Consider the following 21172-nt stretch of genomic DNA (forward strand, 5'->3'; position numbering starts at 1 on the left):
AAGTGTTTTTCAAAAAATTCGAAATGGTGGAAAATCTATATAACCAAATGTGTTCCTCGTGAGGAGAGGCATCTCTGTGCAAAGTTTCATGTCTCTATGACATACGAGGAATGAGATATGCCCATTCAAAGTTTGCAATTTCAATCGGTTGCTATAGCGCCCCCCTCTGGCCAACTGATGTAATATTGCTGCATTCGCATCCTCCCATGACCCTCTACCACTGTGCCAAATTTCACATGGATTGACCAAGTCAGTGAGGAGAAAAACATGGAACAGCCACACAGACAGAGTTTTCGTCATTATATAGTAAGATAAGCAAATGTTCATGGTATGATAACCGTCAACCTCTATATATAGTTATACCTTGAAACCGGTATATCGCTGCAACCCTAGCTCCTAAACATAAATGGCCTCCTCCTCGGGCTGAGCTATAATGTTAGCAAGCTCAGTGGTGCTGGTGTTAGCTAACAGTAGGTAAACTCTTCCTTCTGTAGTTCAGTAGAAAGAAAACAGCTGCTACATGAAATTAATCACAACAAGTGTGGATTATCTTGAGTGACCGGGTCATGATTTCTGGAAAGAGACATTGCTGTTGAGTTTTCAAATGTATGTTTTTTTGGCGCTTTGAGCACCACAAACTGAGTGCCATCTAGTCCCATTATGTTTGAGGGAAGGCAGAAATCTCTACGGCCGATATCTCTAACACTCTGCAACTCACAATGAAACAATCTAGATGACAGATAACACTACAGGTAGGAAGAAAAATATGTACTTTGGATTTTGGGGTGAACTGTCCCTTTAAAAAAACAATAAAACTGAAATTTAACTCACTTAAAAGTTAAAACTGACCTGCAAATCACTAGAACCATGTTCAGTAGGGACTGGGAGGTAGATGTGTCTTACCGTAGGATTTTATTGATAGTGTTTTCTTTTTCCAGGAGGTTACGAGCTCGGATGCTAAATATTGACCTGCGGAGCTGAGAAAGAACATTGTGAGAGTCCATTTGTTGGTAGTTTTTTTAAATATACTGTGCAATCCAACACATTGCTACCGATACTGTACTTTCTATTGCTATAGTTTATCTTCTGTGTGTGTATATATAGTCATGAAAATGAAGCTGTCACTGTCCTATCCCTTTTCTGTGTGTGTGTGAGTAAGAGAACGAGTGTGTGACAGTACCTTTTGGTCGATATACTTGTTGTCTTCAATGGCTGAGCGTTTGGAGTGGTCACAGGAGGAGGATGAAGCGGAGGGGAGACGCCGGAACAAACAACTGGTGTCCTGCTGCTGACGATCAATGAACTGCTTCATAAAACTCTCCCTGGAGGACACAACAAAGAGCGCACACACAAATGTAATGAATTGTAATGCATTGCTTTCCACTGAAGAACTCCCTGTGCTTAAAAATAGACGGCATAATCACAGTTGTATTACAACACCAAACCAAACAACCTCGGTACAAATTCAGCAGCAAAGTATGTCAGAGGAAGCTCTTGCTGCAGCAGCCTGGCAGATGGGCTGCAGAGGGGGATTTCTGTGGGGAGCGAAGGACCCAGCTGTGCACTAATCAGCAACTAAATGATAAAATTGATTATGAGGTCCACTGTGTTGGACGTAGTTCAGCTCTCCTGCTAAAAATGGCATACTGTAAGACACAAAGGGACTCCTTGCAGAACATTATAGGTTGCTATACACCAGGAGCAAATCTGAAACATTTTTCTTGCAGTTCTTTCCCTTTATCGTTGTCAGTACTGCAGAGAATGTCTGGAGAATGGTGGCAACATGAAAGGATTTGACATCTTTAATGCTTGTTGTTGTGCGGTTACTGCAATAAACTGGAAATCACTACTGTATTTGTAGTAGTGATGAAACGGCTAGTTCACACCGCTGCGACTTTTCTCTGCAATGTTCTAAAACATTTCGCTAATCTTTGGTCTGAACTGGGCTTTAGAATGAGCTGTTTATATCCACATAGGGAGTGGATCCTAGTCCACGTAGTCTGCCATGTTTCTACAGTAGCCCAGAATGGACACAAACACTGGCTCTACATAGGACCATTCATGTTTTAAGTAAGCTCACAGTAGTTAGCAGCCCCTGTGCAGCAAGCAGCATCAGAAATATATTGAGTTTTAAATGTGAAACTGCTTTATTCAGTGTTGTTTACCGGTTTTGATCACCTGGTAAAAACCTTCTGAACGTCAGGATCTTAAGTTATCAGAGAATAAAGGTGAGAGCACATTAGCAGGTGCTGTCTGCAACGCCCTGAACAGCGTCTGAGTAGCGCTGATTTGTAACGTTAAACTGCTTTATTAAGTGTTTTTACCAGTTTTAATCACCTTTTGTGGCTGATGTTGGAGAGGAAGAGACCTCTGTGGATAGCTCAGCTCCCATTAAAAACCTCCTGATTAATGAACATTAAAAGAATCCTAACTAGGAGTTCACACTTGGCACATTGGAAGAGTTTCAGCTGGTTTCAATCTGCAGTTCTCCACACTAGACGCCACTAAACTCTACAAACTGCTCCTCTAACGATTTTTATTAAACTAACTGGAGACATTTCGGTCTATATACAGTGCATACCTCAAAAACTGCATGCTTTATGAATTGACTTGGTGTGTGTGTGGCTGTGTGTACCTGATCCTGGGCACTGTGAAATCAGATGGGAGCTTGGAGATCTTCACCATCTGAGGTCTGTTGGGGAATTTCTCAAAGATCCTGAGTCGCAGAGGGAGCTTCTCTTTGGTGTCGGCATTGGCTTCGCTTTGCTTGAGCTGAAAGACGAGGGGGTGAGAGAACCAGTTCAGGCAGGGTACAGAGGAGCAAGACAAGATACAGTGAAAGGGGAAAGGCAGTGATTAAAATAAGATACAAAGGGAAGAAGGACACTGTTACTGTAGTCTGGGTGTGAACAGTTTGGGGATTTTGAGAGCTGCATGAAGCCATCCTTGGTATTTAAGGAGAAAAAGCACAAGACTAAGCCCGGTATTGCGAGAGACAACTGTGAAATGCAGAGGTTTTATCACAGACTGGAGAGTGCAGCTTTATGTTTCTGCCTGATGATGGCAGCAACACACCTACCTACAACACACACAGCACATACAGTACAGACAACCACATTTAGGATGAGATCCCACTTACTTTCAGAAAAGAATGGAGAAGGCAACAAAAGAAAAAGGAAAGATTACTTTGGAGTGGTTAATGGAGAAAAGAAAGCGACAGTTGGAATAATGTGCATGTGTGCAGGCCTAGCTCTGTGGCACAGGCTGGTGGAATAAAAAAAAAAGATGACAAAGGGAATGAAACCAATTATTTCCATTTAATTACATATGGGGGAGGCTGATTGAAATCCCCTCGCAGGTATTCTCTGTCTGGGTGCCTGGAGATAACCCCTGATGCATTGCAGATTAGGCTTGGAAGTGAACTGCATTTAGGGCAACGTTGAATGGCAGCTTATCATTCAGGGCAGGAAACCGCTGCGAAACATACTGACTGGGCTCGGCGAATGTTTTCTCTGTCAGTCACGCCGTTTGTCTAGCAATGCAAACGTCCCTTCACGCTGTTCATGTGTATTGGTATTTCTGTCTGCGCTTGTCTGACTGCGAGCGCCGGAACGACTGGAACAGCCCCTCGTATTTGAGGGATAACAGTTGGGGGAAGGAGAGACCTGACAAAGGAGGGAATGGAAATCTGTCTATCCATTTTGTTTTTCGAACAGACTCAAATGTTGGAGCTTCTTTTTTACCCTGAGTGGGTGAGTGGTGAGTGGCATACTGTGAAGACGGAATTATGTAGCAGCATTTGCTTGCCTAGGCTTTCTGTCTATATTCTGTCTCCCAAGATAGACACAAGATAGAAAGCGGCAGAGACAGAGGGAGACTAAAATAAGTAAAAGAGAGAAGTAGACAGTATGGGAGGATAAGTACGAGACAAAACTTAAGGGATGATTATACAGAAACAAGTGGATTATGGATCTAATATGGCTTAAAGCAATAAACAAAACACCATCTTATACTGTATCTGCTTCAGCACTATAGGATTGGAAATAAAAGTGCACCGAGCTTCCTTCAGTGCTGCAGTTCTCTGGGTGAAACTTGCAGAAAGTGCTGCAGTCATCTCGAATTGTACCTGTTCATTTGGTTGCTGAATTTCCAGCCAAGCAGAACACACACAAACAACAATCCACAAACAAGCATGCATGCACAGTTCAGAATTAATATGGACCATACTGTTCCCAAAGGTCCTAATCAATTGGGCCAACTCAGCGAGATGTACAGTTTAGCCGAAGCTCTACACCCTTATCTGCAGCAGTATCCCATTACAGTCGAACTTTCCGTGCCTTGTACTGTCCTTCATTGCTCGCTGTGTTCATCCCCCTTTTCTCCACCTCTCAGAAGACTTTGTTCTTCCCCATCACAGCGAGCATCTAGCCACATCTCTTTATATAAGGCTGCCCCAGTCTCACAATCTTAACTTCTGATTCTGTTTGTTGCCTCCTTCCCTCACTAATCTGCCATTCTTCCTTCCTTTCCATTTTCCCAACAGAGGAGAAAAGAGAGCTGCTCTGGGGAGAGGAACAGACTAAACATCCAAAAAGAACTGCTATTAAAATCTTTTCTCATAAACAGAGTGCTGTAGTGTGAGTGATGCACTCTTATTCATGTAATTCAATTTAGCCGTTTATTTATTTATATGCTGAATCTGGAATCTGGGGAGCCACTGACTGTGGAAATAAATAAGCAAAGGATGCACTGAATTTAATTTTAAATTACCCTAGGAAAACAAATCGGAATCCACGGTACCATGGTCCATTTAGATTATTTTGTGCCATTACGCCTTACACCATAAAAAGTCAAGGAAGCCTATGCAGGAAGAAGTGTCTGCTACAGTACCAAATGTACATTATCCTTAATTACTTACACTGTGTGTGAGGCTGTTCTGGAAAAGATTTACCTGGTAAATAGGTGCACTAGGAAGCTGCAATAGATTACAGATCACACTAGGCCTTCAGCCTGCTCAATACATGGGATCAATAAAGCACACACAGACATGCAAGAGCCCACTTACCAGGAAAATCTATTGTCTACCGATTATTGGTTTTAGGTGTTGCTGTGTCACAGAGGAGGAATTGCTCTCTCCTGTATAAGTGCACGCATGACAATATCATGCATTATGTACACATTTGTGTGTTTAAATGCACCCAGAATATTTCTCTCTGTCAGTGTGCTGAAATGTCAAGTGTGTGGGATATAGGGAGGGTATATTAGCTGAATATGATAAAATAATAAATGTTTTCTTTAGTGTATAATCACTTGGAAATAAGAATCATTGTATTTTCATTTCCTTAAGATAAGCCGTTTCTATCTACATAGGGAGCGGGTCCTTGTCAAGAGATGTCTGTCTCTAGATAGGGACATTTGCTTTTTCACGTTGGCCACCGTAGTTAGCATCCCCTCTGCTACGAGCACCATTGGAAAAACACTTTTCTTTTAATGCAAAACTGCTTTATTCAGTGTTTTACCAATGTTTTTTACTGGTTTAAATCAGGTCCGTTTGTTTTGAAGAGGTAGAGACCTCTGCAGATAATTCAGCTCCTGGTAACAACCTCGTCTGGATCTTAGGTTATCAGAGAAATAAGGTGAGCACACATTAGCAGGTGCTGGGCTAGCCTGTTTGTAAAATGACAAATAGCGTAGGAGAAACACTGATTTGTAATGTGAAACCTATGACTTCATTCAGGGTTTCTACTGGCTTAAATCACCAGGTCAATTTATTCTGGGGAGGAGGAGACCCTCAGCTCACGGTAGAAACCTTGACCTGAATGTCTGGATCAGAAAAAAAAGTGAGCACACATTAACAGGTAGGTGCTAGGAAAAGCTTAAGAGAAAAACTGGTTTGTAATGTGAGCCTGCTTTATTCAGTGTTTTAATCACCAGGTCTATTTGTTTTGGAGAGAAGAGACCTCTGAGGATAATTTGGTTCCTGGTGAAAACCTCCTGAACAATGAACACTGAAGGAATCCTAACCAGGAGAAGTTTCAGCTGGATGCAATCTGCAATCCTCACTGCCACTAAATCCCCCTTAATCTTACACACTGTTCCTTTTAAGTGTCTATAATCAATATTTTTGTAACAACGGATGACATGACTACTTGTAGCCTCTGTGAACGGTATCATATGCCAGAGGGACATAATCAAGGCTTTAAATGAATGCTAATGTTGCTGCTGGATGTGTAGCAACTTTGCCAACAGGTTTGCCATACAGCTTGTATCCGCTGCCTCAAGTGACCCCTGGGCTTAAGTGTTCAAGGTTAAGCACTACTCCCACATAAATGTGTGCTCCTGTGTGTTTGTGAGAAAATGTCTCTGTATTTCTCTTTATGTCACAGTGAATGCTTGATAAATCAAAACCACTGCTTCGCTTGCCACAGATGAGATTTAGTGTATGGCGGTGCAACAATGGAACCGAGACTAATGTGTTTTGCCTTGAGACCCATTCAGGTGACCTGCCACTGCTTCCCCCTCCACTCAAGCCAATTTCAGGCTCGGCTGAGCTAGGGAGATTTCCGCCCGGGATTTCCACAGCTTTCCTGACCAACGCTGAGCATTAGCATTAGACCAAATTCAGGAATAGCCATAGTTCAGTGGGAGCATGGGGAGAAGATAAAATAGTCAGCGACAAAATGGCTTCAGACGAGCAGCTGGAGAGGGTGATACAGTGCGGGGTGAAAATGAGCTGGGAGAAAAAGCATTTAAAACAAGAAAAAAGAAAAGGCATAAAACCCTTGTGTAATGATACTACTTACTATTATGTTCAGTATTAGTACCTCCATGTAATAAGCATTATGACATACAAGACACTCAAGCTGTCATGACAGCTTGATTTCACAGCTGCAGGACCAGATAAGTTCCCTCCAACGCAGCTCCATGCTGATAGCATGATGACAAAGACACTTAACAGCATGACGAACCCATCTGGAGGTATGACCCTTATCTGTTTGATATATGCAACTCTAAAAACCTTCAGTTTCAAGCTGACCTGCAAGTAAGCTAACAGAACGCTGGAGGAGGCAGCCTTTTTACAACTGACCCCTGCACCCAACTTGGAAATGACTGATTTAGCAGCACAACAAATACAGCCAGAAATCTTCCATCTATCTCAAACACTCCTCATTTAAGCATTTTAGCATTAGCCCTCATAAACAGCACAAGCACTACTAGTTACTGACTCTGATAAGAGTGTGAATACTTGTTTTCCCCCCTGTGTAATTCCTCTGAACTCTCCGTTCAGTCCTGCTACAGCACCTCAGAGACATGCAAACACAGAGTAGGAATATCTTCGAGACTAGCCAGTGGAACAATCGGGAGCTGATGAACAGCCGCCCACAAGACTGCTGCCCACACACACTCGCCGAGTGCCTGTGGGAGGATGTACATACAGTCATCTGCATTTTACCATTCAGACATCAGAGCCTGCCATTCAGCAACAGCACCAGACAACAGCTGTGCATGTGTGAGTGTGTGTGATGAGAGACTGCATATTTCAGTGTTAATACGACAGCCTTGCCGTACTTTCTGCGTAATCCAGCATTCAGCGTGGTACATACTTATCTGTAGTGCATCACAGCAGAAAAAAATGTATGTGCTGTTTTTGTGTTCCTCGAATCTTCTGTAAACCTTTGTTCCCTCAACAACAATACACATAATCTAAAATGTAAAATAAGCCCAAGTAGTAATCTGAAAGCACATGAGGTCCCTGTCATAAACACTAACCTATTCACATTCCCTCACAGTCTTGGTTGGGTTCCCCCGACCATGGGCCAGTCCAGCTGTAATACCCAGAGGTGGAAGAGCTGAGAGCAAGTTAGCAGGGTCACCCTCTCCTCTCATTAGCTGGGTAATGAGCCGTGCTGCGGAGCTGCTGTAAAACCACACAGCCTGTAAACCTCTAATAGCTTCCCCAACACCCAGAGCAACTGTGGATGCCATATATATGTATGCCTGGTGGTTAAGGCTCATGCCACGTACAGTCATCACAACATCCCTGGCTGGGAACCTGTACTGGATGTTTCCCTCACTTCCCCCATGTTCCCTGCCTGTACTCACTGCACACTAAACTGCCAAATAAAGTTATCTTAACAGTGAGCTTTGCAGGATTGTTGGTACTGTTTTTTAAACACACTCTCCAGTGAAAGTCAAAGTGAAAGTTAGGCTACGTTCAGACTACAGGCAAATCAGATTTATTCCTTAAATCAGATCTTTAAGGCAGACTGTCCACAAGGTTATTTGCAAGTCATCAGATTGGATTTGTGTGTCCAGACATCACCAACCTATCTGCACAGGTTGTTGTGGTAATGACGTAGGCCTCAGTAACTACATAGCAAAGCTGGTGACGTAGCTTTTCAACGTGGATTTATTTTGGCGTCTGTCCACGGACTTTTGGTCCTTATGTTGTCCTCTTTAGTGTTCTGCTTGTACTAGCACGGATCTGTCACTTTGGATTTGTTGTTGTGTGCTGTGTTCAAGGACACTTTAAAAATTTGAGCAGCCAGAACGTCCGGACTAAGACATCTCTGTAGAAATGCGATTGGAATCGCGTTTAAAACCACATCCAAATGCACAGCAGTTTGGATCATATTTGCCAAAAAAATCACATTTCATGTGGCGTTTCTAGACTTCTTCAAATCAATCTGCATACAATTTGGATATGCCCAAAACAGATATGGGCTGCAGCCGAAACAAGGCCTAAATGCCAACCCCAGATTTGCTGTTGTTTGGCATTTCACCTTGTTGTATCTGCGTTTTTTTGGCGCTGTGTCTCTCAATGCCTGCTGCTTACAATCGAGCACCTGGTTGCTAATTCTTAAAAAGCTCAAACCTCCCCTGAACGTTGTGGGGGTACATGTTCATAACTGTCCCCAAACACAGAAAATAAGGAAATACAGGCAGAGGGCAGAGTCAGAGAAATGAAGCTCAGCGTAAGTTCAATCAGGAAGACCTTTATCGTGCTCACCCTTTCACATTTTTCTCCATCCTACTCTCACAACTCCCTCCAATCAGCTGACTATGGGTGTTCACTCCTAGTTATCCAATCAAACTTTTCCATGATCTCTCTGTGCCAGTCAGGATGCCACTGCAAAATTTTAAATGTGCTCTCTCTTCTGCTGCTGTCAGCCATCATTTTAGGCACAATCTTTGCACCCTCCTCCACCCTGTTCACCTCCAGCCATCATATCCAGAGTCCAGGACAAGCTCTCAAAGACTCATTCCTCTACTCACCCAGATCATCGGCACTTCTCCATCTTCCTCTCATCTCATCTTCATCACCTCTACCACCATCAGTGTCTAAACCCCGAGGGGGTTCCCTATTCAACTATGGATTCATCACCCTCCTTAAATCAAACCATCTCTACGGGGGCTAATTGCCAAAGACTTTCCACATTCTTATTAATTCGTTAACATGTTAATAAATATTGTTTTACCATAAAAACACTTCACATGGGTCATAAGTGATGATTGTGGGATTACTTCTGTATGACTATACTTGCTTTTCTAAGAAAATCCTGCATAGTATATCTTTAAAATGAATTCTTGTGTTGTCTGCATTGCTGTCAGATGCTTTATTTCAGAGAATAACGAATTTGAATGTTGAAAACATTCACAAAACATCTTGAGTATAATCGAGGGTCAGTAAGTACTGTCTGTATTTTCATTCTAAAGTGGCCATTTCCAAACGCTGAGGACGGCTATGAGCTGAAACGCGTCCGTTCGACTGCTGCTGTGCAATCCACTATATTAAAAAGTATTACACTTATTAGTGAGTGCTGTAAGGTTTTTCTGCTTTGCTGTAATTTTTTGGACCGGCACCCAATTACACTTTGAAACTTTTGAGTGAGCACACCAAGTTTGCTGAAGACTTATCTCCATACACAACAATACTAGCCAGCCGGCCGTGACGTCCCCAAGATGGTGGCGACGTTGACGCACAGTAGCCACAGGAATGAGTCATCTATGATTATACATATCTATGGCTTAACATACCATCTTATGCCTCCATTTTAGCTTTTCTTTCCATTCTTTTGCAGGAATGCTTTTCTCAGTGAGTGAGAAAGTGTACAGCAACAATCTAAGCAAAATTGTGTGATCTCAGCCAAGTGTAAATGTGCATAAACAAACAATGTGTATATATTTTTCTTTTTCTAGATAGTTTTATACACAAGTAATTTTGTGACTGTGTTTGCCCAAGTGTGTGTGTTCCTGCTAGTTTTAGTACATGGCGGAGACATGGTACAGTGCTCCAAGAGTCTTGCAATAGAAAACTGAAGGTGACATTCAAAAGATAAGAACACATTGTATTGGGATTCTCCAAGGGCCACGCTCCTCTGTTCTCTGCTCCCTCTGTCTCCTTCGCCTTTCTTCTCCTCCACTAAATCCCCAAATAAGTCCTTGGTCCATTAAATCACGTAAATGGAGGACAGGCTTTTAGTTTAACTCATAAATAATGAAATCCTTGGTGGGAAGCCATAAAACAATCGCTCCATAGTGCATTTGATCAAACTAAATTCTTCTTAACAAAATATATATTCAACTCTGAGTGCCTTCTGAAACACTGTGGCTGTAGCGCTGAGAAGAGAGCAGACAGAACGCACATGTACAAACTTGTACACACATTGATATTGAGATGAATCAGGTGTGATTTGGTGAAAAAAAAAACCCTAATTGTGTCACTGTTGCCACGGTGACACTGTATGTTCCTGTCACAGCTGTGGAACAGTGACTACTCATCCTAAACCTCATTTATACCCAAAGCAAACATCCATCTTCCCTCTCCTGCTGTTCTCCTCACTCTCCCTCCCCTCCCCATGTGTTTATCTCTTCCTCCACCTTTATCGCTCACTCCATCTCCCTCACCCACCTCCCTCTCCTCCCATTTGATCTCTCACAGTCGACGCCAGATCATACTCCCCTCAGCTGACAAATATGGAACAAGAGGATAGACGCAACTCAACTGACAACCACACACTGTCACTGCCATGCTTCTCTCCATGCCAGCTTTGACAAGCCTGACACACTGGGGGCAGCAATCTGATTACCGCCGCGCTGCATCACACCCTCGGTCTGTGGCCTGTGGAACTCCCCACAGTGTTTCTTTAAGGATGTTCATCTGGTAGCGAACCCTCTCTCACAATGTCTGCTAAACTGATAATATATTGGGGATCTGAGAGAGTAGTCATCCATCATCATCGATCACACCACAACTGATGCCCACATAGACCTCTGCGGCACAAAGAGGCACACAATTATAAACACACACACACCCATTTGTCCGCTCTAGCCATAAATCCATGAGTAACAACTCATAATTCAAATTTTTGCATGTGTAGGCCTTGCACTAGATGGCAGTATGGTTAGATGGTACGAGCTATGAAGCACAGCAGTCCGCTTTATCATTCCTGAAGCTTTTAACTGAACCTCACATGGTTGGATAATCTGGGGATCTGATGTTTATACCAACAATTATCCATGAGTGTGTGCAGAAGAAATCCTTGCTGAGGGCCATTGTGGGTCTGGCTCTGAAATAACAAAGGTCAGGTGCTACTGGGTACACACATGAGCAGAGTACATTAGATCTGATCACAACACCTTGGGAAATTCTAAGGAGCATGGCCAGGCCAGGGATGAAAGGAACGCATTTAGAGAGTATGTTCTCTCATAAACCAGATTTTGGACATTGTTCTGCTTTGATTGGTTCATGTTTCCTTACCGCTAAAATAAAGCACAACTGATTTCTGAGACAGATACAGTGACAGATATTGGTACTGTACCTAAAGGGTAACTTCATTACTCTGGACTCTATTTTACCATGTTCTGTGTCAAAAGCACTGAGCGAGAATGCTGCAGCTGGCAGTCATGAAACAGGCTGCGATGTAACCACTCTGGGCATATGCGCACCATCAATTTACGTCAACTAAAAGAGCTTGTTATAAGAGTGTAAAAGCAATATGAAAAGGATCCTCCAAAGACAGACCTTTTGTTGAAGGGTAAGACCCTTTTTGTTTGACCATAAACAGCCCCAAAATCAAAATCAGCAAACCCGCCAGACTCCATTTAAATACACAATAATCTTAGCATGTGTAGAGCCAGCAATGTTTCACATCTAACTGAGTGAATTAAGAGTTTATTTCAACCAAATTAGAGTTGTTGATTGGTGGAACAGTAGAAAGACAAACCAAGAGTTTTATTTTGTTTCTGTCGACTCTGAAGTTTGTTTTACGGTAATAAAAAATGTTTATTTCAATGGAGTCTGGTGGGTTTGGCAATAGCGATTCTGGGGCTGTTTCTGGTTAAACAAAAAATTATCTTAATCTACAACAAAAAGCTCTGCCTCCTTTCCATGATGTTGTCAGACATTTGGAATAACAATCTGAGCCTCTCAGGGGCAAAAACAAACACTTTTAGGGGACATAAATTGATGATGCACATATGCCTCAAATGGTTACGTTGCAGCTAGACTCACAAGTCAGTCTTTAGACGCTTTGCTTAACTAAAGACTGATGACTTTCTCCCTGATGTTGTGTTTAGATGGGCGGATACAATTTCAGAGTTTAAAAAAACTCCCTACGTTGCAGAACCAATAGTAAATCCGCAGGGCGGTCCTTTGGTGGCTCGCTGAACTCTTGTGCTCGTAAACATAGTCCGACTGCGTTAAAAGTTTTAAGCAAAGTTGCTGTAAGTCCTTCATTTCCACAATCTTGTGGACTGAGCACACGTTTAATAAAACAGAGTTAAATCTCTGGGCATCCATTTTCAAGCTCTCTGTGTGTTTGTTTCCTTGCGGACAAGAAAAGGGGGAGCACACATTTCCGGGAGGGCGTGTCCTTATCAAAAATGCAAGAGACGTTGCTTTGTTGCCGGCCGTTTTCTCCAGTGTGTTAAACACACTTTAGAAAGGAGTGTCCCCAGACTATCAGAAGGCGGAGATCTCTGATTGTCTGGTGACGAGACTACATTGCAGCCTGTTTCTGAGCTACCAGCTGCAGCAGTCTCTGTCATTACTGCACCATTTTCAAAAATTGTTGTTCCAATTGGTCACCTAGACACCAAAACACAGGACAATAGGTTCAGGTTGACAAATACCAAAGTTACCCTTTAAAAAAACAGATAATAGTACCAATACTTATTCCTTAACATTAAAACATTGTTGTTGATTTTGTTGTTGAATAGTTTATTTCGGTTACAATATACAATACTTAAATTGTGTGCAATCAACTGACAAAACATTTACATACATATTTGCACTACACATTTTCTCACAACAAAATTGTACTAACAATTTTGACAAAGATTCCTTCAAATTTGAGCATGAAAGTTGACTTTCATCCTCAAGGTCATCATAAAGCAGACCATGAGAGATACCATAAGGTAGTAACAGGTCCTTTAAGTTTATAATATTTAGTCAAATCCAGTTCAGTTTTATTTATAAAGCCCAATACCACAAATCACAGTTTGCCTCAGAGGGCTTTACAGCATACGACATCCCACTGTCCATTAGACCCTCACAACTGATAAAGAAAACCTCCCCAAAAAAAACCTTTAATGGTGAAAAAACTGTAGAAACCTGAGTCAGAGCAACTGAGGAGGGATCCCTCTTTTAGGACGGACAGACGTGCAATACATGTCATGTGTAGAGAACAGGTCAACATTTGCTAATAACAGGCCGAAAACCACTCAGGTTGAGATTTGTTTCTCTTGTAATCACTCCTAACAGTGATGTCAAGGTGTACTGACCACACCTATAGCAAGGTGACAGTAAACCAGTGGAGGGCAGCAAAAACAGGAAGCTGCTGTTAAGTTGATCTTTTAGGAATCGTGACCAAGATATGTACTATGTGGGTTTATTGGTCTGGTAAATAAACTTGTCACCGTGCGTTCACACCAAACGCGATGGACGCGATGTCATCGCCCATAACGCGAGTATCGCGTCGCTTGATCACAAATGTCACCTTTTTGATCATCGCTTCATCGCTTCAATCGCGATGACGCAACCCTCCTCCCGCAATTTTCTTCATCTCCCGCTATTTTCTGGTCAACCATGGCTGAGTTAACTACCGTAGCTGCTCTTTATCTGTTGTGGACAACTGATTTGGATCGGAGACCCAAACACCGCCGTGTCTGGGTTCACAATATCCTCCAGAAACGCACACAGCTGGGTGAATATCATCACCTCCTGCAAGAGCTGCGTCTGGATGACGGTAGTTTCCAGCGGTACTTCAGGCTGACGCTGGCCCAGTTTGAGAACCTGTTGGCCCGTATCGGTGCGAGGATCTCCCGCCTGGACACCAACTACAGGCGCTCCATCCCAGCTGCGGAGCGCCTGTCCATCTGTCTCCGGTTAGTTGCTTATAATTTCTTTATGAATGGTTGGATATCAACGCTGATTGGATGTCGCGGCACAGCGTCACACGATGTTGCCTGAAAAGTTCAAATTTTTCAACTTCAAGCGTCACACGCGCTGAGGCGATGGACGCGTCATCGCTTCATCGCGTCGCTCTTATCGCCTGAAACGCGTCGCCCGAAGCGACATCACGTGTCATTGCGTCATTTACATTGATTTTGAATGGAAACTTGTGGCGTTTATCGCGTCCATTGCGTTTGGTGTGAACGCACAGTCAGAGATATCTGGTTCAAAGACAAGGTAGTTTTTTACTGTTTTTAAAATATAACTATCTCAAACATATGTGGCATTTTTTTGCTCCTTCTCATTCGATCCATGATAATATCTGCTTGACTATCCCCAGTGTATTTATCAACTAAGCTATACTTCAAAAACAGACCTATCACAAAGCCATTGCCTGTGTATAGTACAGTATGTGACTCCAGGTATCTGTACAGTATGTGTAGTGGCTTCTCAGGGTGCCTGCTTACACTGTAGTTAACTTCTGTGTTTCTATTTTCTGGTCATATTAAACAGTAAAACATGACCTTAAGAGTGACAAAGAAACACCAATATTAAGATGATTAAAATGATCAAATCACAAACGTTTTTATTTTGGTTAAATTAAGGACAAAAAGTCAACAGAGAGAAAAAGCATTAATGTGCTTATTATGTTCACTATAGGCTGAACACTCAAACAACCACACCCTCTCCTTTTTGCGTATAAGAATCTGTCAGACTTTGAAAGAAAGGAAGAGAAAGTGTCAAAGAACACAGTGAGAGGTCTCAGAGCTCAGCGTGCAAAGGATTCAAGCGTCTGCAATTGTCTGTATGTATTATGTAAACAGACAGTAGATAAAGGCAAGCTAGCTATGCTTTTAGCTTCTCTCTCTCTCTCTCTCTGCCTGGCTTTCTACTTGCTCCTTTTTAACAATTTCCCAAATGTGTTCCTCATGACTCATCTACCTGGCCCGAGGACCTGTTTGATTGCCAGACATTTCCACTTTCACACAAACACACAGAGAAATGCAAAAAAAAAATTAGTGTGTACACAAAAACGCACACACAGATTTATCACCGCTGACAATTCATACCCATACACACACACACAGAGATACACACAAACACACATTATTATCATCATCATCATCACTGCCCTTAGGGGTAAACACCTTTTTCTATTTGGTTGATATCTACCAGCACAGGATAAACATTTTCCCCTCTCCCTGCACCTCCCTTTGGTCCTGCAGACATTGCTCTCTGGGCAGGAATGATTTGTTGGATGGAGATGGGCCATCAGTCTCTCCCATCACAAAGCCCACCGACCTGTGACACCGCAGATGAAAGTAGAGCAACAACGGGCAGCAACAGCGTCCAATGGGCAAACTCGTTTTTCAAATCACATGCAGCTATTGGCCCGTTCTTGTTGTCTTCCTGTGATTGACAAAAGGTGTTTCTGGGTGGCACTTTGACATTTGAGATGTATGTGTGCCCAGGACTGTCTGCGAGCTGAAGTCACACTGAACATTAATACAAAACAAGGAAAACAGGAAAACACATTCCCTGCATTTATCCTGGGAAAAGAACAAAGCCTAACGAGAAGAGAGTAAAAAATGTCACCATCTTCACAATAAATATGGTATTCAATGGTTTCTTCAAAGTTGCTGTTGCTGTCATGACTCACTGCCAATCCTTGCCTCTTAATTATCCAACAATTTAGCAAGAAAGCTCAAACACTTTATTTACACAGAGTCCCTAATTCAACAAGAGATTGAAAGTACAAGGCTGTATTGTGCTTTTACTGCGACATAGTGACTAATTCCAGTTATAGGAAAGTACATTTAAAGGGAAGCACATTTAAATCTACACAGTGATGATTTAATGTACGGAAAGGAGTTTACTCTTTAACTGCTTTTGCACATTTTTTACTTGTTACTTGCAGAAATTACAGTCATTAAAATTCCACTGAAACAAAAGTAGTCCTCAGGTATAATAGCTGGCATTTACCTGCAAACCACCAAAACAAATACCTGGCTATGCTGTTGCTAGCTACAATAACCTTTAACTTTGGAGAAAAAACCGAAAGCAAAATGCACAAGCCTCAGTACCATGAAGTCATAATGACTTAAATTGATGTCCATTAAATTTCTCACTTTCCAACTAAAGCCTTTCCATCTCTGATTCCTGGCTAAAATTCTACTTTTATAACTTCATGAGTTTCATATTTTTAAATAATGTATAACAATGTCAAATAATGGGCGGCACGGTGGTGTGGTGGTTAGCACTCTCGCCTCACAGCAAGAGGGTTGCTGGTTCGATCCCGGGCGTGGGAGCCCTTCTGTGCAGAGTTTGCATGTTCTCCCCGTGTCAGCGTGGGTTCTCTCCGGGCACTCCGGCTTCCTCCCACAGTCCAAAGACATGCAGATTGGGGACTAGGTTAATTGATAACTCTAAATTGGTGTGAATGTGTGTCAGCCCTGCGATAGTCTGGCGACCTGTCCAGGGTGTACCCTGCCTCTCGCCCGATGTCAGCTGGGATAGGCTCCAGCCCCCCCGCGACCCTCAAGAGGATGAAGCGGTTAGAAGATGAATGAATGAATGAATGAATGTCAAATAATGTAAGACAAGAAATTATGGACTGTACGCAGAAGTTGATTTTTATTCCGTCTTTGTTGAATACCCAATTCTGATTGGTCAATTACGGCAAACTACCAATGGTAATGTTTTCCCAATCAACACTTTAAAGTCATTAGTTTGTTATCTACACAGGTTATTTTCATTTATGGCCAACAATATTACGCAATTTACATAATTGGTTTGATTTAGAATCTGTTCATTTGCCTTTAACCTTACATTGTCTAATTTAATTGTACACATGCTAGCAAAGACCAAACACATGCAGGTTGGGGATAGGTTAACTGCTGACGCTAAATTGTCCGTAGGTGTGAATGTGAGTGTGAATGGTTGTCTGTCTCTATGTGTCAGCCTTGTGATAGTCTGGTGACCTGTCCAGAGTGTACCCTGCCTCTCACCCAATGTCAGCTGGGATAGGCTCCAGCCCCCCTCGCGACCCTTAAGAGGATAAGCGGTTGTGAAAATGGATGGAAAATGGATGGGCATTCTAGCATTGTAGAGTTACACAGGCAAATTGTTTGATAATTAATCATCTGTTTCTTTGTCTTTGAGTTACCGTGGTTGTTTGGGGAGGTCCTTTCCTGGTGGAGCAAAAGGCGTGGTTCAGGGCTGGGGACTCTTAAATCCTGGAGCCAACTTATTGGATCAGACCATGTACTGCCACATTATGGGAAGGGGGTTGGGTTTAGGTACTTTTGCTTTGTGTTTAGTTGTAGCTGCCGTCCATTTTGGTTACCGCTTGTGTATTATTTGGTTTGGCCAAGCCACTATATACGCTCCCTCGCAGTTAACACCTTGTTTAGTTATGTTATTGAGTACAGTTATGTTATGTTGATGTCTTTTATAGGCCTAGTTGTTCATTTCTTGATTTGTAATTTTTCATGCATTTTTTAGATAAATAAAAACCCGCAATTGTTGCATCTTGTTGCCTCAATGCTTGGTCCCTAACAACGAACAACAGAATAGCAAACTGCTGCTATGAATGCAGTCCTCATCAGTATTTTGTGTCACATTATCAGTTTCTTTAGTTAGTAGCAGGGTAATAAGCAGACTAATGTAAAGAGAGCTGGTCATTATTGCAAAATACACCCTGACAGGTTGATATGGGACCCCCAATGCATAATTAAAAGCTAGCATATACTACTGGGTGTATCTTGAGACTAACTCCCATTTTAGCATGGCCTAGCTTCATCTGTCAGAGTTAGTGATTATTGACTGTCTTCAACGCAAACATTCATGGTTAAACTAAGTGAAAAGTATTCAGTGAGACTGTGCCGTCTGCGACACCAGAGTGCACAACAAAAATCAACCAGTTTCTGCTGCACTGTATAAATGTTTTAAAATGGCATTTCATGAGCAGTTCAGCACTCTCCCAAGTCTCACATCAGCCATAAGCAGAAACACACCTGGGAGGCTGATGTGTGTGTGTGTGTGTGCTTGGAGGTGGGGTGTCTACTTCCTCCCTTCACTTCTCCTTTCCTCTGCTGTCTACCCTTCTCCTGTCCCAGGCTTCATTTCATTAAAAATTTCTACCAAACCTAATTTCACGCAATAAATGCATTATCCTAATCAACATTGATGAGTGGAGCACACACTGGTGCACACATGCATATAGCTGTGTGTGTGTGTGTGTGTGTGTGTGTGTGTGTGTGTGTGTGCCATTAAAGAATTCCTATTTCTTCTGTGCTCCTGGCTCATCAGTATGGCAGCATAAACCGGTTAGTCATTAGCTGCAGCACCGCTTACTCTCACTCCCCTAATTATTAATGACCACTTTTAATGTGTATGTGAGTGTGAGTGCACATGCACCTGTGTGTGAACGGGTCTGTGTTGAAAGCAAATGACTTGTTCTCAGGCTGTGGTTACAATGCATTGATTCCGAAACAGTTCAACTTGCCAACAGCTCCCATCACACGACATTAAAGCAACCAGATATAACAGCACTGCGCGAACACTGATGCTTGATCACAACATGACTACCCACAAGCCTCTGTTCTTCTCCTGACGTCTCAAGCTTCGACTCTTTTAGATGAAACACCAAATCAAGACAAATGGTCTGTCAGGGTTGACAGATGCAAGTCGTTCCCCTGAAATGCGGGGCTGCAATCAGCATACAAACGATGACAGATGTTTTTAGCTACATGCCTTATTGATGATGTCATTATCAAATCAGCAGACATGGGCAAGACACAATAGTGCTGCTGCTTCACACACACACACACACACACACACACACACACACACCTGGCTATGTTGACAGCCAAGAAGAAGTAGCTTATACACATGGAGTGACAGTTGGAAACATAAACCTGCCCTGATGACGACATGATGACGACCAAAACGTGTTGCCTGGTAACTCCATCAATGCTGATCTGCTTCATAAATGCTCCACAGAGCACAGATGTAGGCAATTGTGGAGCGGATATTTGCAGGTGGGTTGGAATTTGGGAAATGTTGCCACTCAAAAATGATCAGCTTCATTAAGTTCAAAGGTGAAAGCTGTCTACACACAGCCTTATAGAAGTTGTATGTTTTTAAAGCAATCTGTCGCAGTTGCTGTACTTTTACAGAGTTGTTGACAACATTCGTTCTATTTTCAGCTCTGAGTCATGAGGTGATTCTGTACTGCTGCCAAAAAGACTATTTGGCCTCTCAGGTGTGCGGTTCTTTATACCGTATGAATCACAAGTATTTACTACTTACTCACTATATTTAACCACTGAAGCTTCAGTAACACGCTCACTTGACTGGTTTAAACAGGATGTTGCTGACCTATTATGCTAGAAACTAGAAAAGAATTCCCAAGACGGGTCGGTCAAATTTTGGCTGACTGAACAGCATTGTTAAAATATGCAGGGAATGGTTTAAGAGAGGAAGCTAACCAGTCAGCGCACCCTCGAGTCAATCAATTTCAATCAATTTTATTTATAAAGTTTATTTTAATTTAATTTAATTAATTTAATTTAATTTTATAAATATATATATATATATATATATATATATTTTATTAATCCCCGAGGGAAAATAATTCTTTTTTTTTTTTTTCCCCCTCCCACTCTGTTGTAAATTACACACAGGTCCGAACACACACATGCAAAACAGGACCTATACATGCACTAAGTGGAGAGATGTCAGAGTGGGGCTGCCCATGACAGGCGCCCCGAGTGGTTGGGGGGTTCGGTGCCTTGCTCAAGCGCACCTCGGCAGTGCCCAGGAGGTGAATTGGCACCTCTCTGGCCTGCCTACTGTTGCTGCTTCTTCTGCAAACCGCTTTGAACGTGCTACCACCCCAGCTCCTTCTTTTGCATGCGGTGTCTGACTTATCAATGTCATTTCTGTTTGTCATTGATGCTGCTCTGTTCTGTTCCTGGGGGTCTTTGCTGCTGCTCTCCCTGCTTTAGGCTTTCCATGTTGGCACATGGAAGGGCAGGGAGGTTTGCTCTCTCTGCCTTAGGCTTTTCACGCAGGCACATGGAAGGGCAGGAAGGTTTAGTCTCTCTGCCTTAGGCTTTTCACGCAGGCATGTGGAAGGGCAGGGAGGTGTGCTCTCTCTGCCTTAAGGCTTTCCACATAGGCGCGTGGAAGGACGGAGAGGTGCGCTCTTTCTACATATGCGCATGGAGGAGCGCAGAGGTGTACTCCCTGTGCCTTAGGCTTTCCACGTAGGCACTTGGAAGAGGCTTTCTGCTTAGGCCCGAGGTACAGCAGCGAGGCCCCAGAACAGAGCCATACTGCCAAATACACTAGTGCAAATGGAAATAAATTTTTCTTTGACTACAGTGGTCCTGACTGAACTGTCATTTAACATTTATCAGATTGTCATTTATTAAATTCTTCTTTGAAAAGACAGACTATATGGTATTACGTGTGACATAACTGCCATAATTTTGGGCAAACCAAACTAAGACCATTCTCGAAATCAACATTGGGCAAACGATCTCTTCTGGCACTGTTTGTAGCAGCGCAGAGAGCTGCTCAGAAAAGCAACAAATACATTTTTTTTTCATGACATCAACATGCCAACATGCCAAAGAGCTGCTGGGTGACTAACAAGGTCATTATAAGCGAAGGTTTGGCCAGATTAAAGTACTTTACTCATAGACAGAC

The 21172-nt window shown here is 42.6% G+C and overlaps 1 protein-coding gene across 5 annotated transcripts in view; it reads right to left on the reverse strand.

Moving 5' to 3' along the window:
- nalcn (sodium leak channel, non-selective) overlaps positions 1-21172 on the reverse strand; it is a 115930-nt gene that overhangs the window by 23757 nt on the left and 71001 nt on the right. For all 5 annotated transcript variants that reach the window (XM_033617623.2, XM_078174638.1, XM_033617624.2 and 2 more), the window contains 3 exons: positions 2636-2772; positions 1181-1322; positions 904-977 (listed from right to left, as the gene is read on the reverse strand). In XM_033617623.2, the coding sequence (XP_033473514.1) occupies positions 904-977; positions 1181-1322; positions 2636-2772 (353 nt within the window). The remainder of the gene's footprint in view (positions 1-903; positions 978-1180; positions 1323-2635; positions 2773-21172) is intronic.

This window comes from Epinephelus lanceolatus, chromosome 14, assembly GCF_041903045.1.
Source record: "Epinephelus lanceolatus isolate andai-2023 chromosome 14, ASM4190304v1, whole genome shotgun sequence".
NCBI lineage: Eukaryota > Metazoa > Chordata > Actinopteri > Perciformes > Serranidae > Epinephelus > Epinephelus lanceolatus.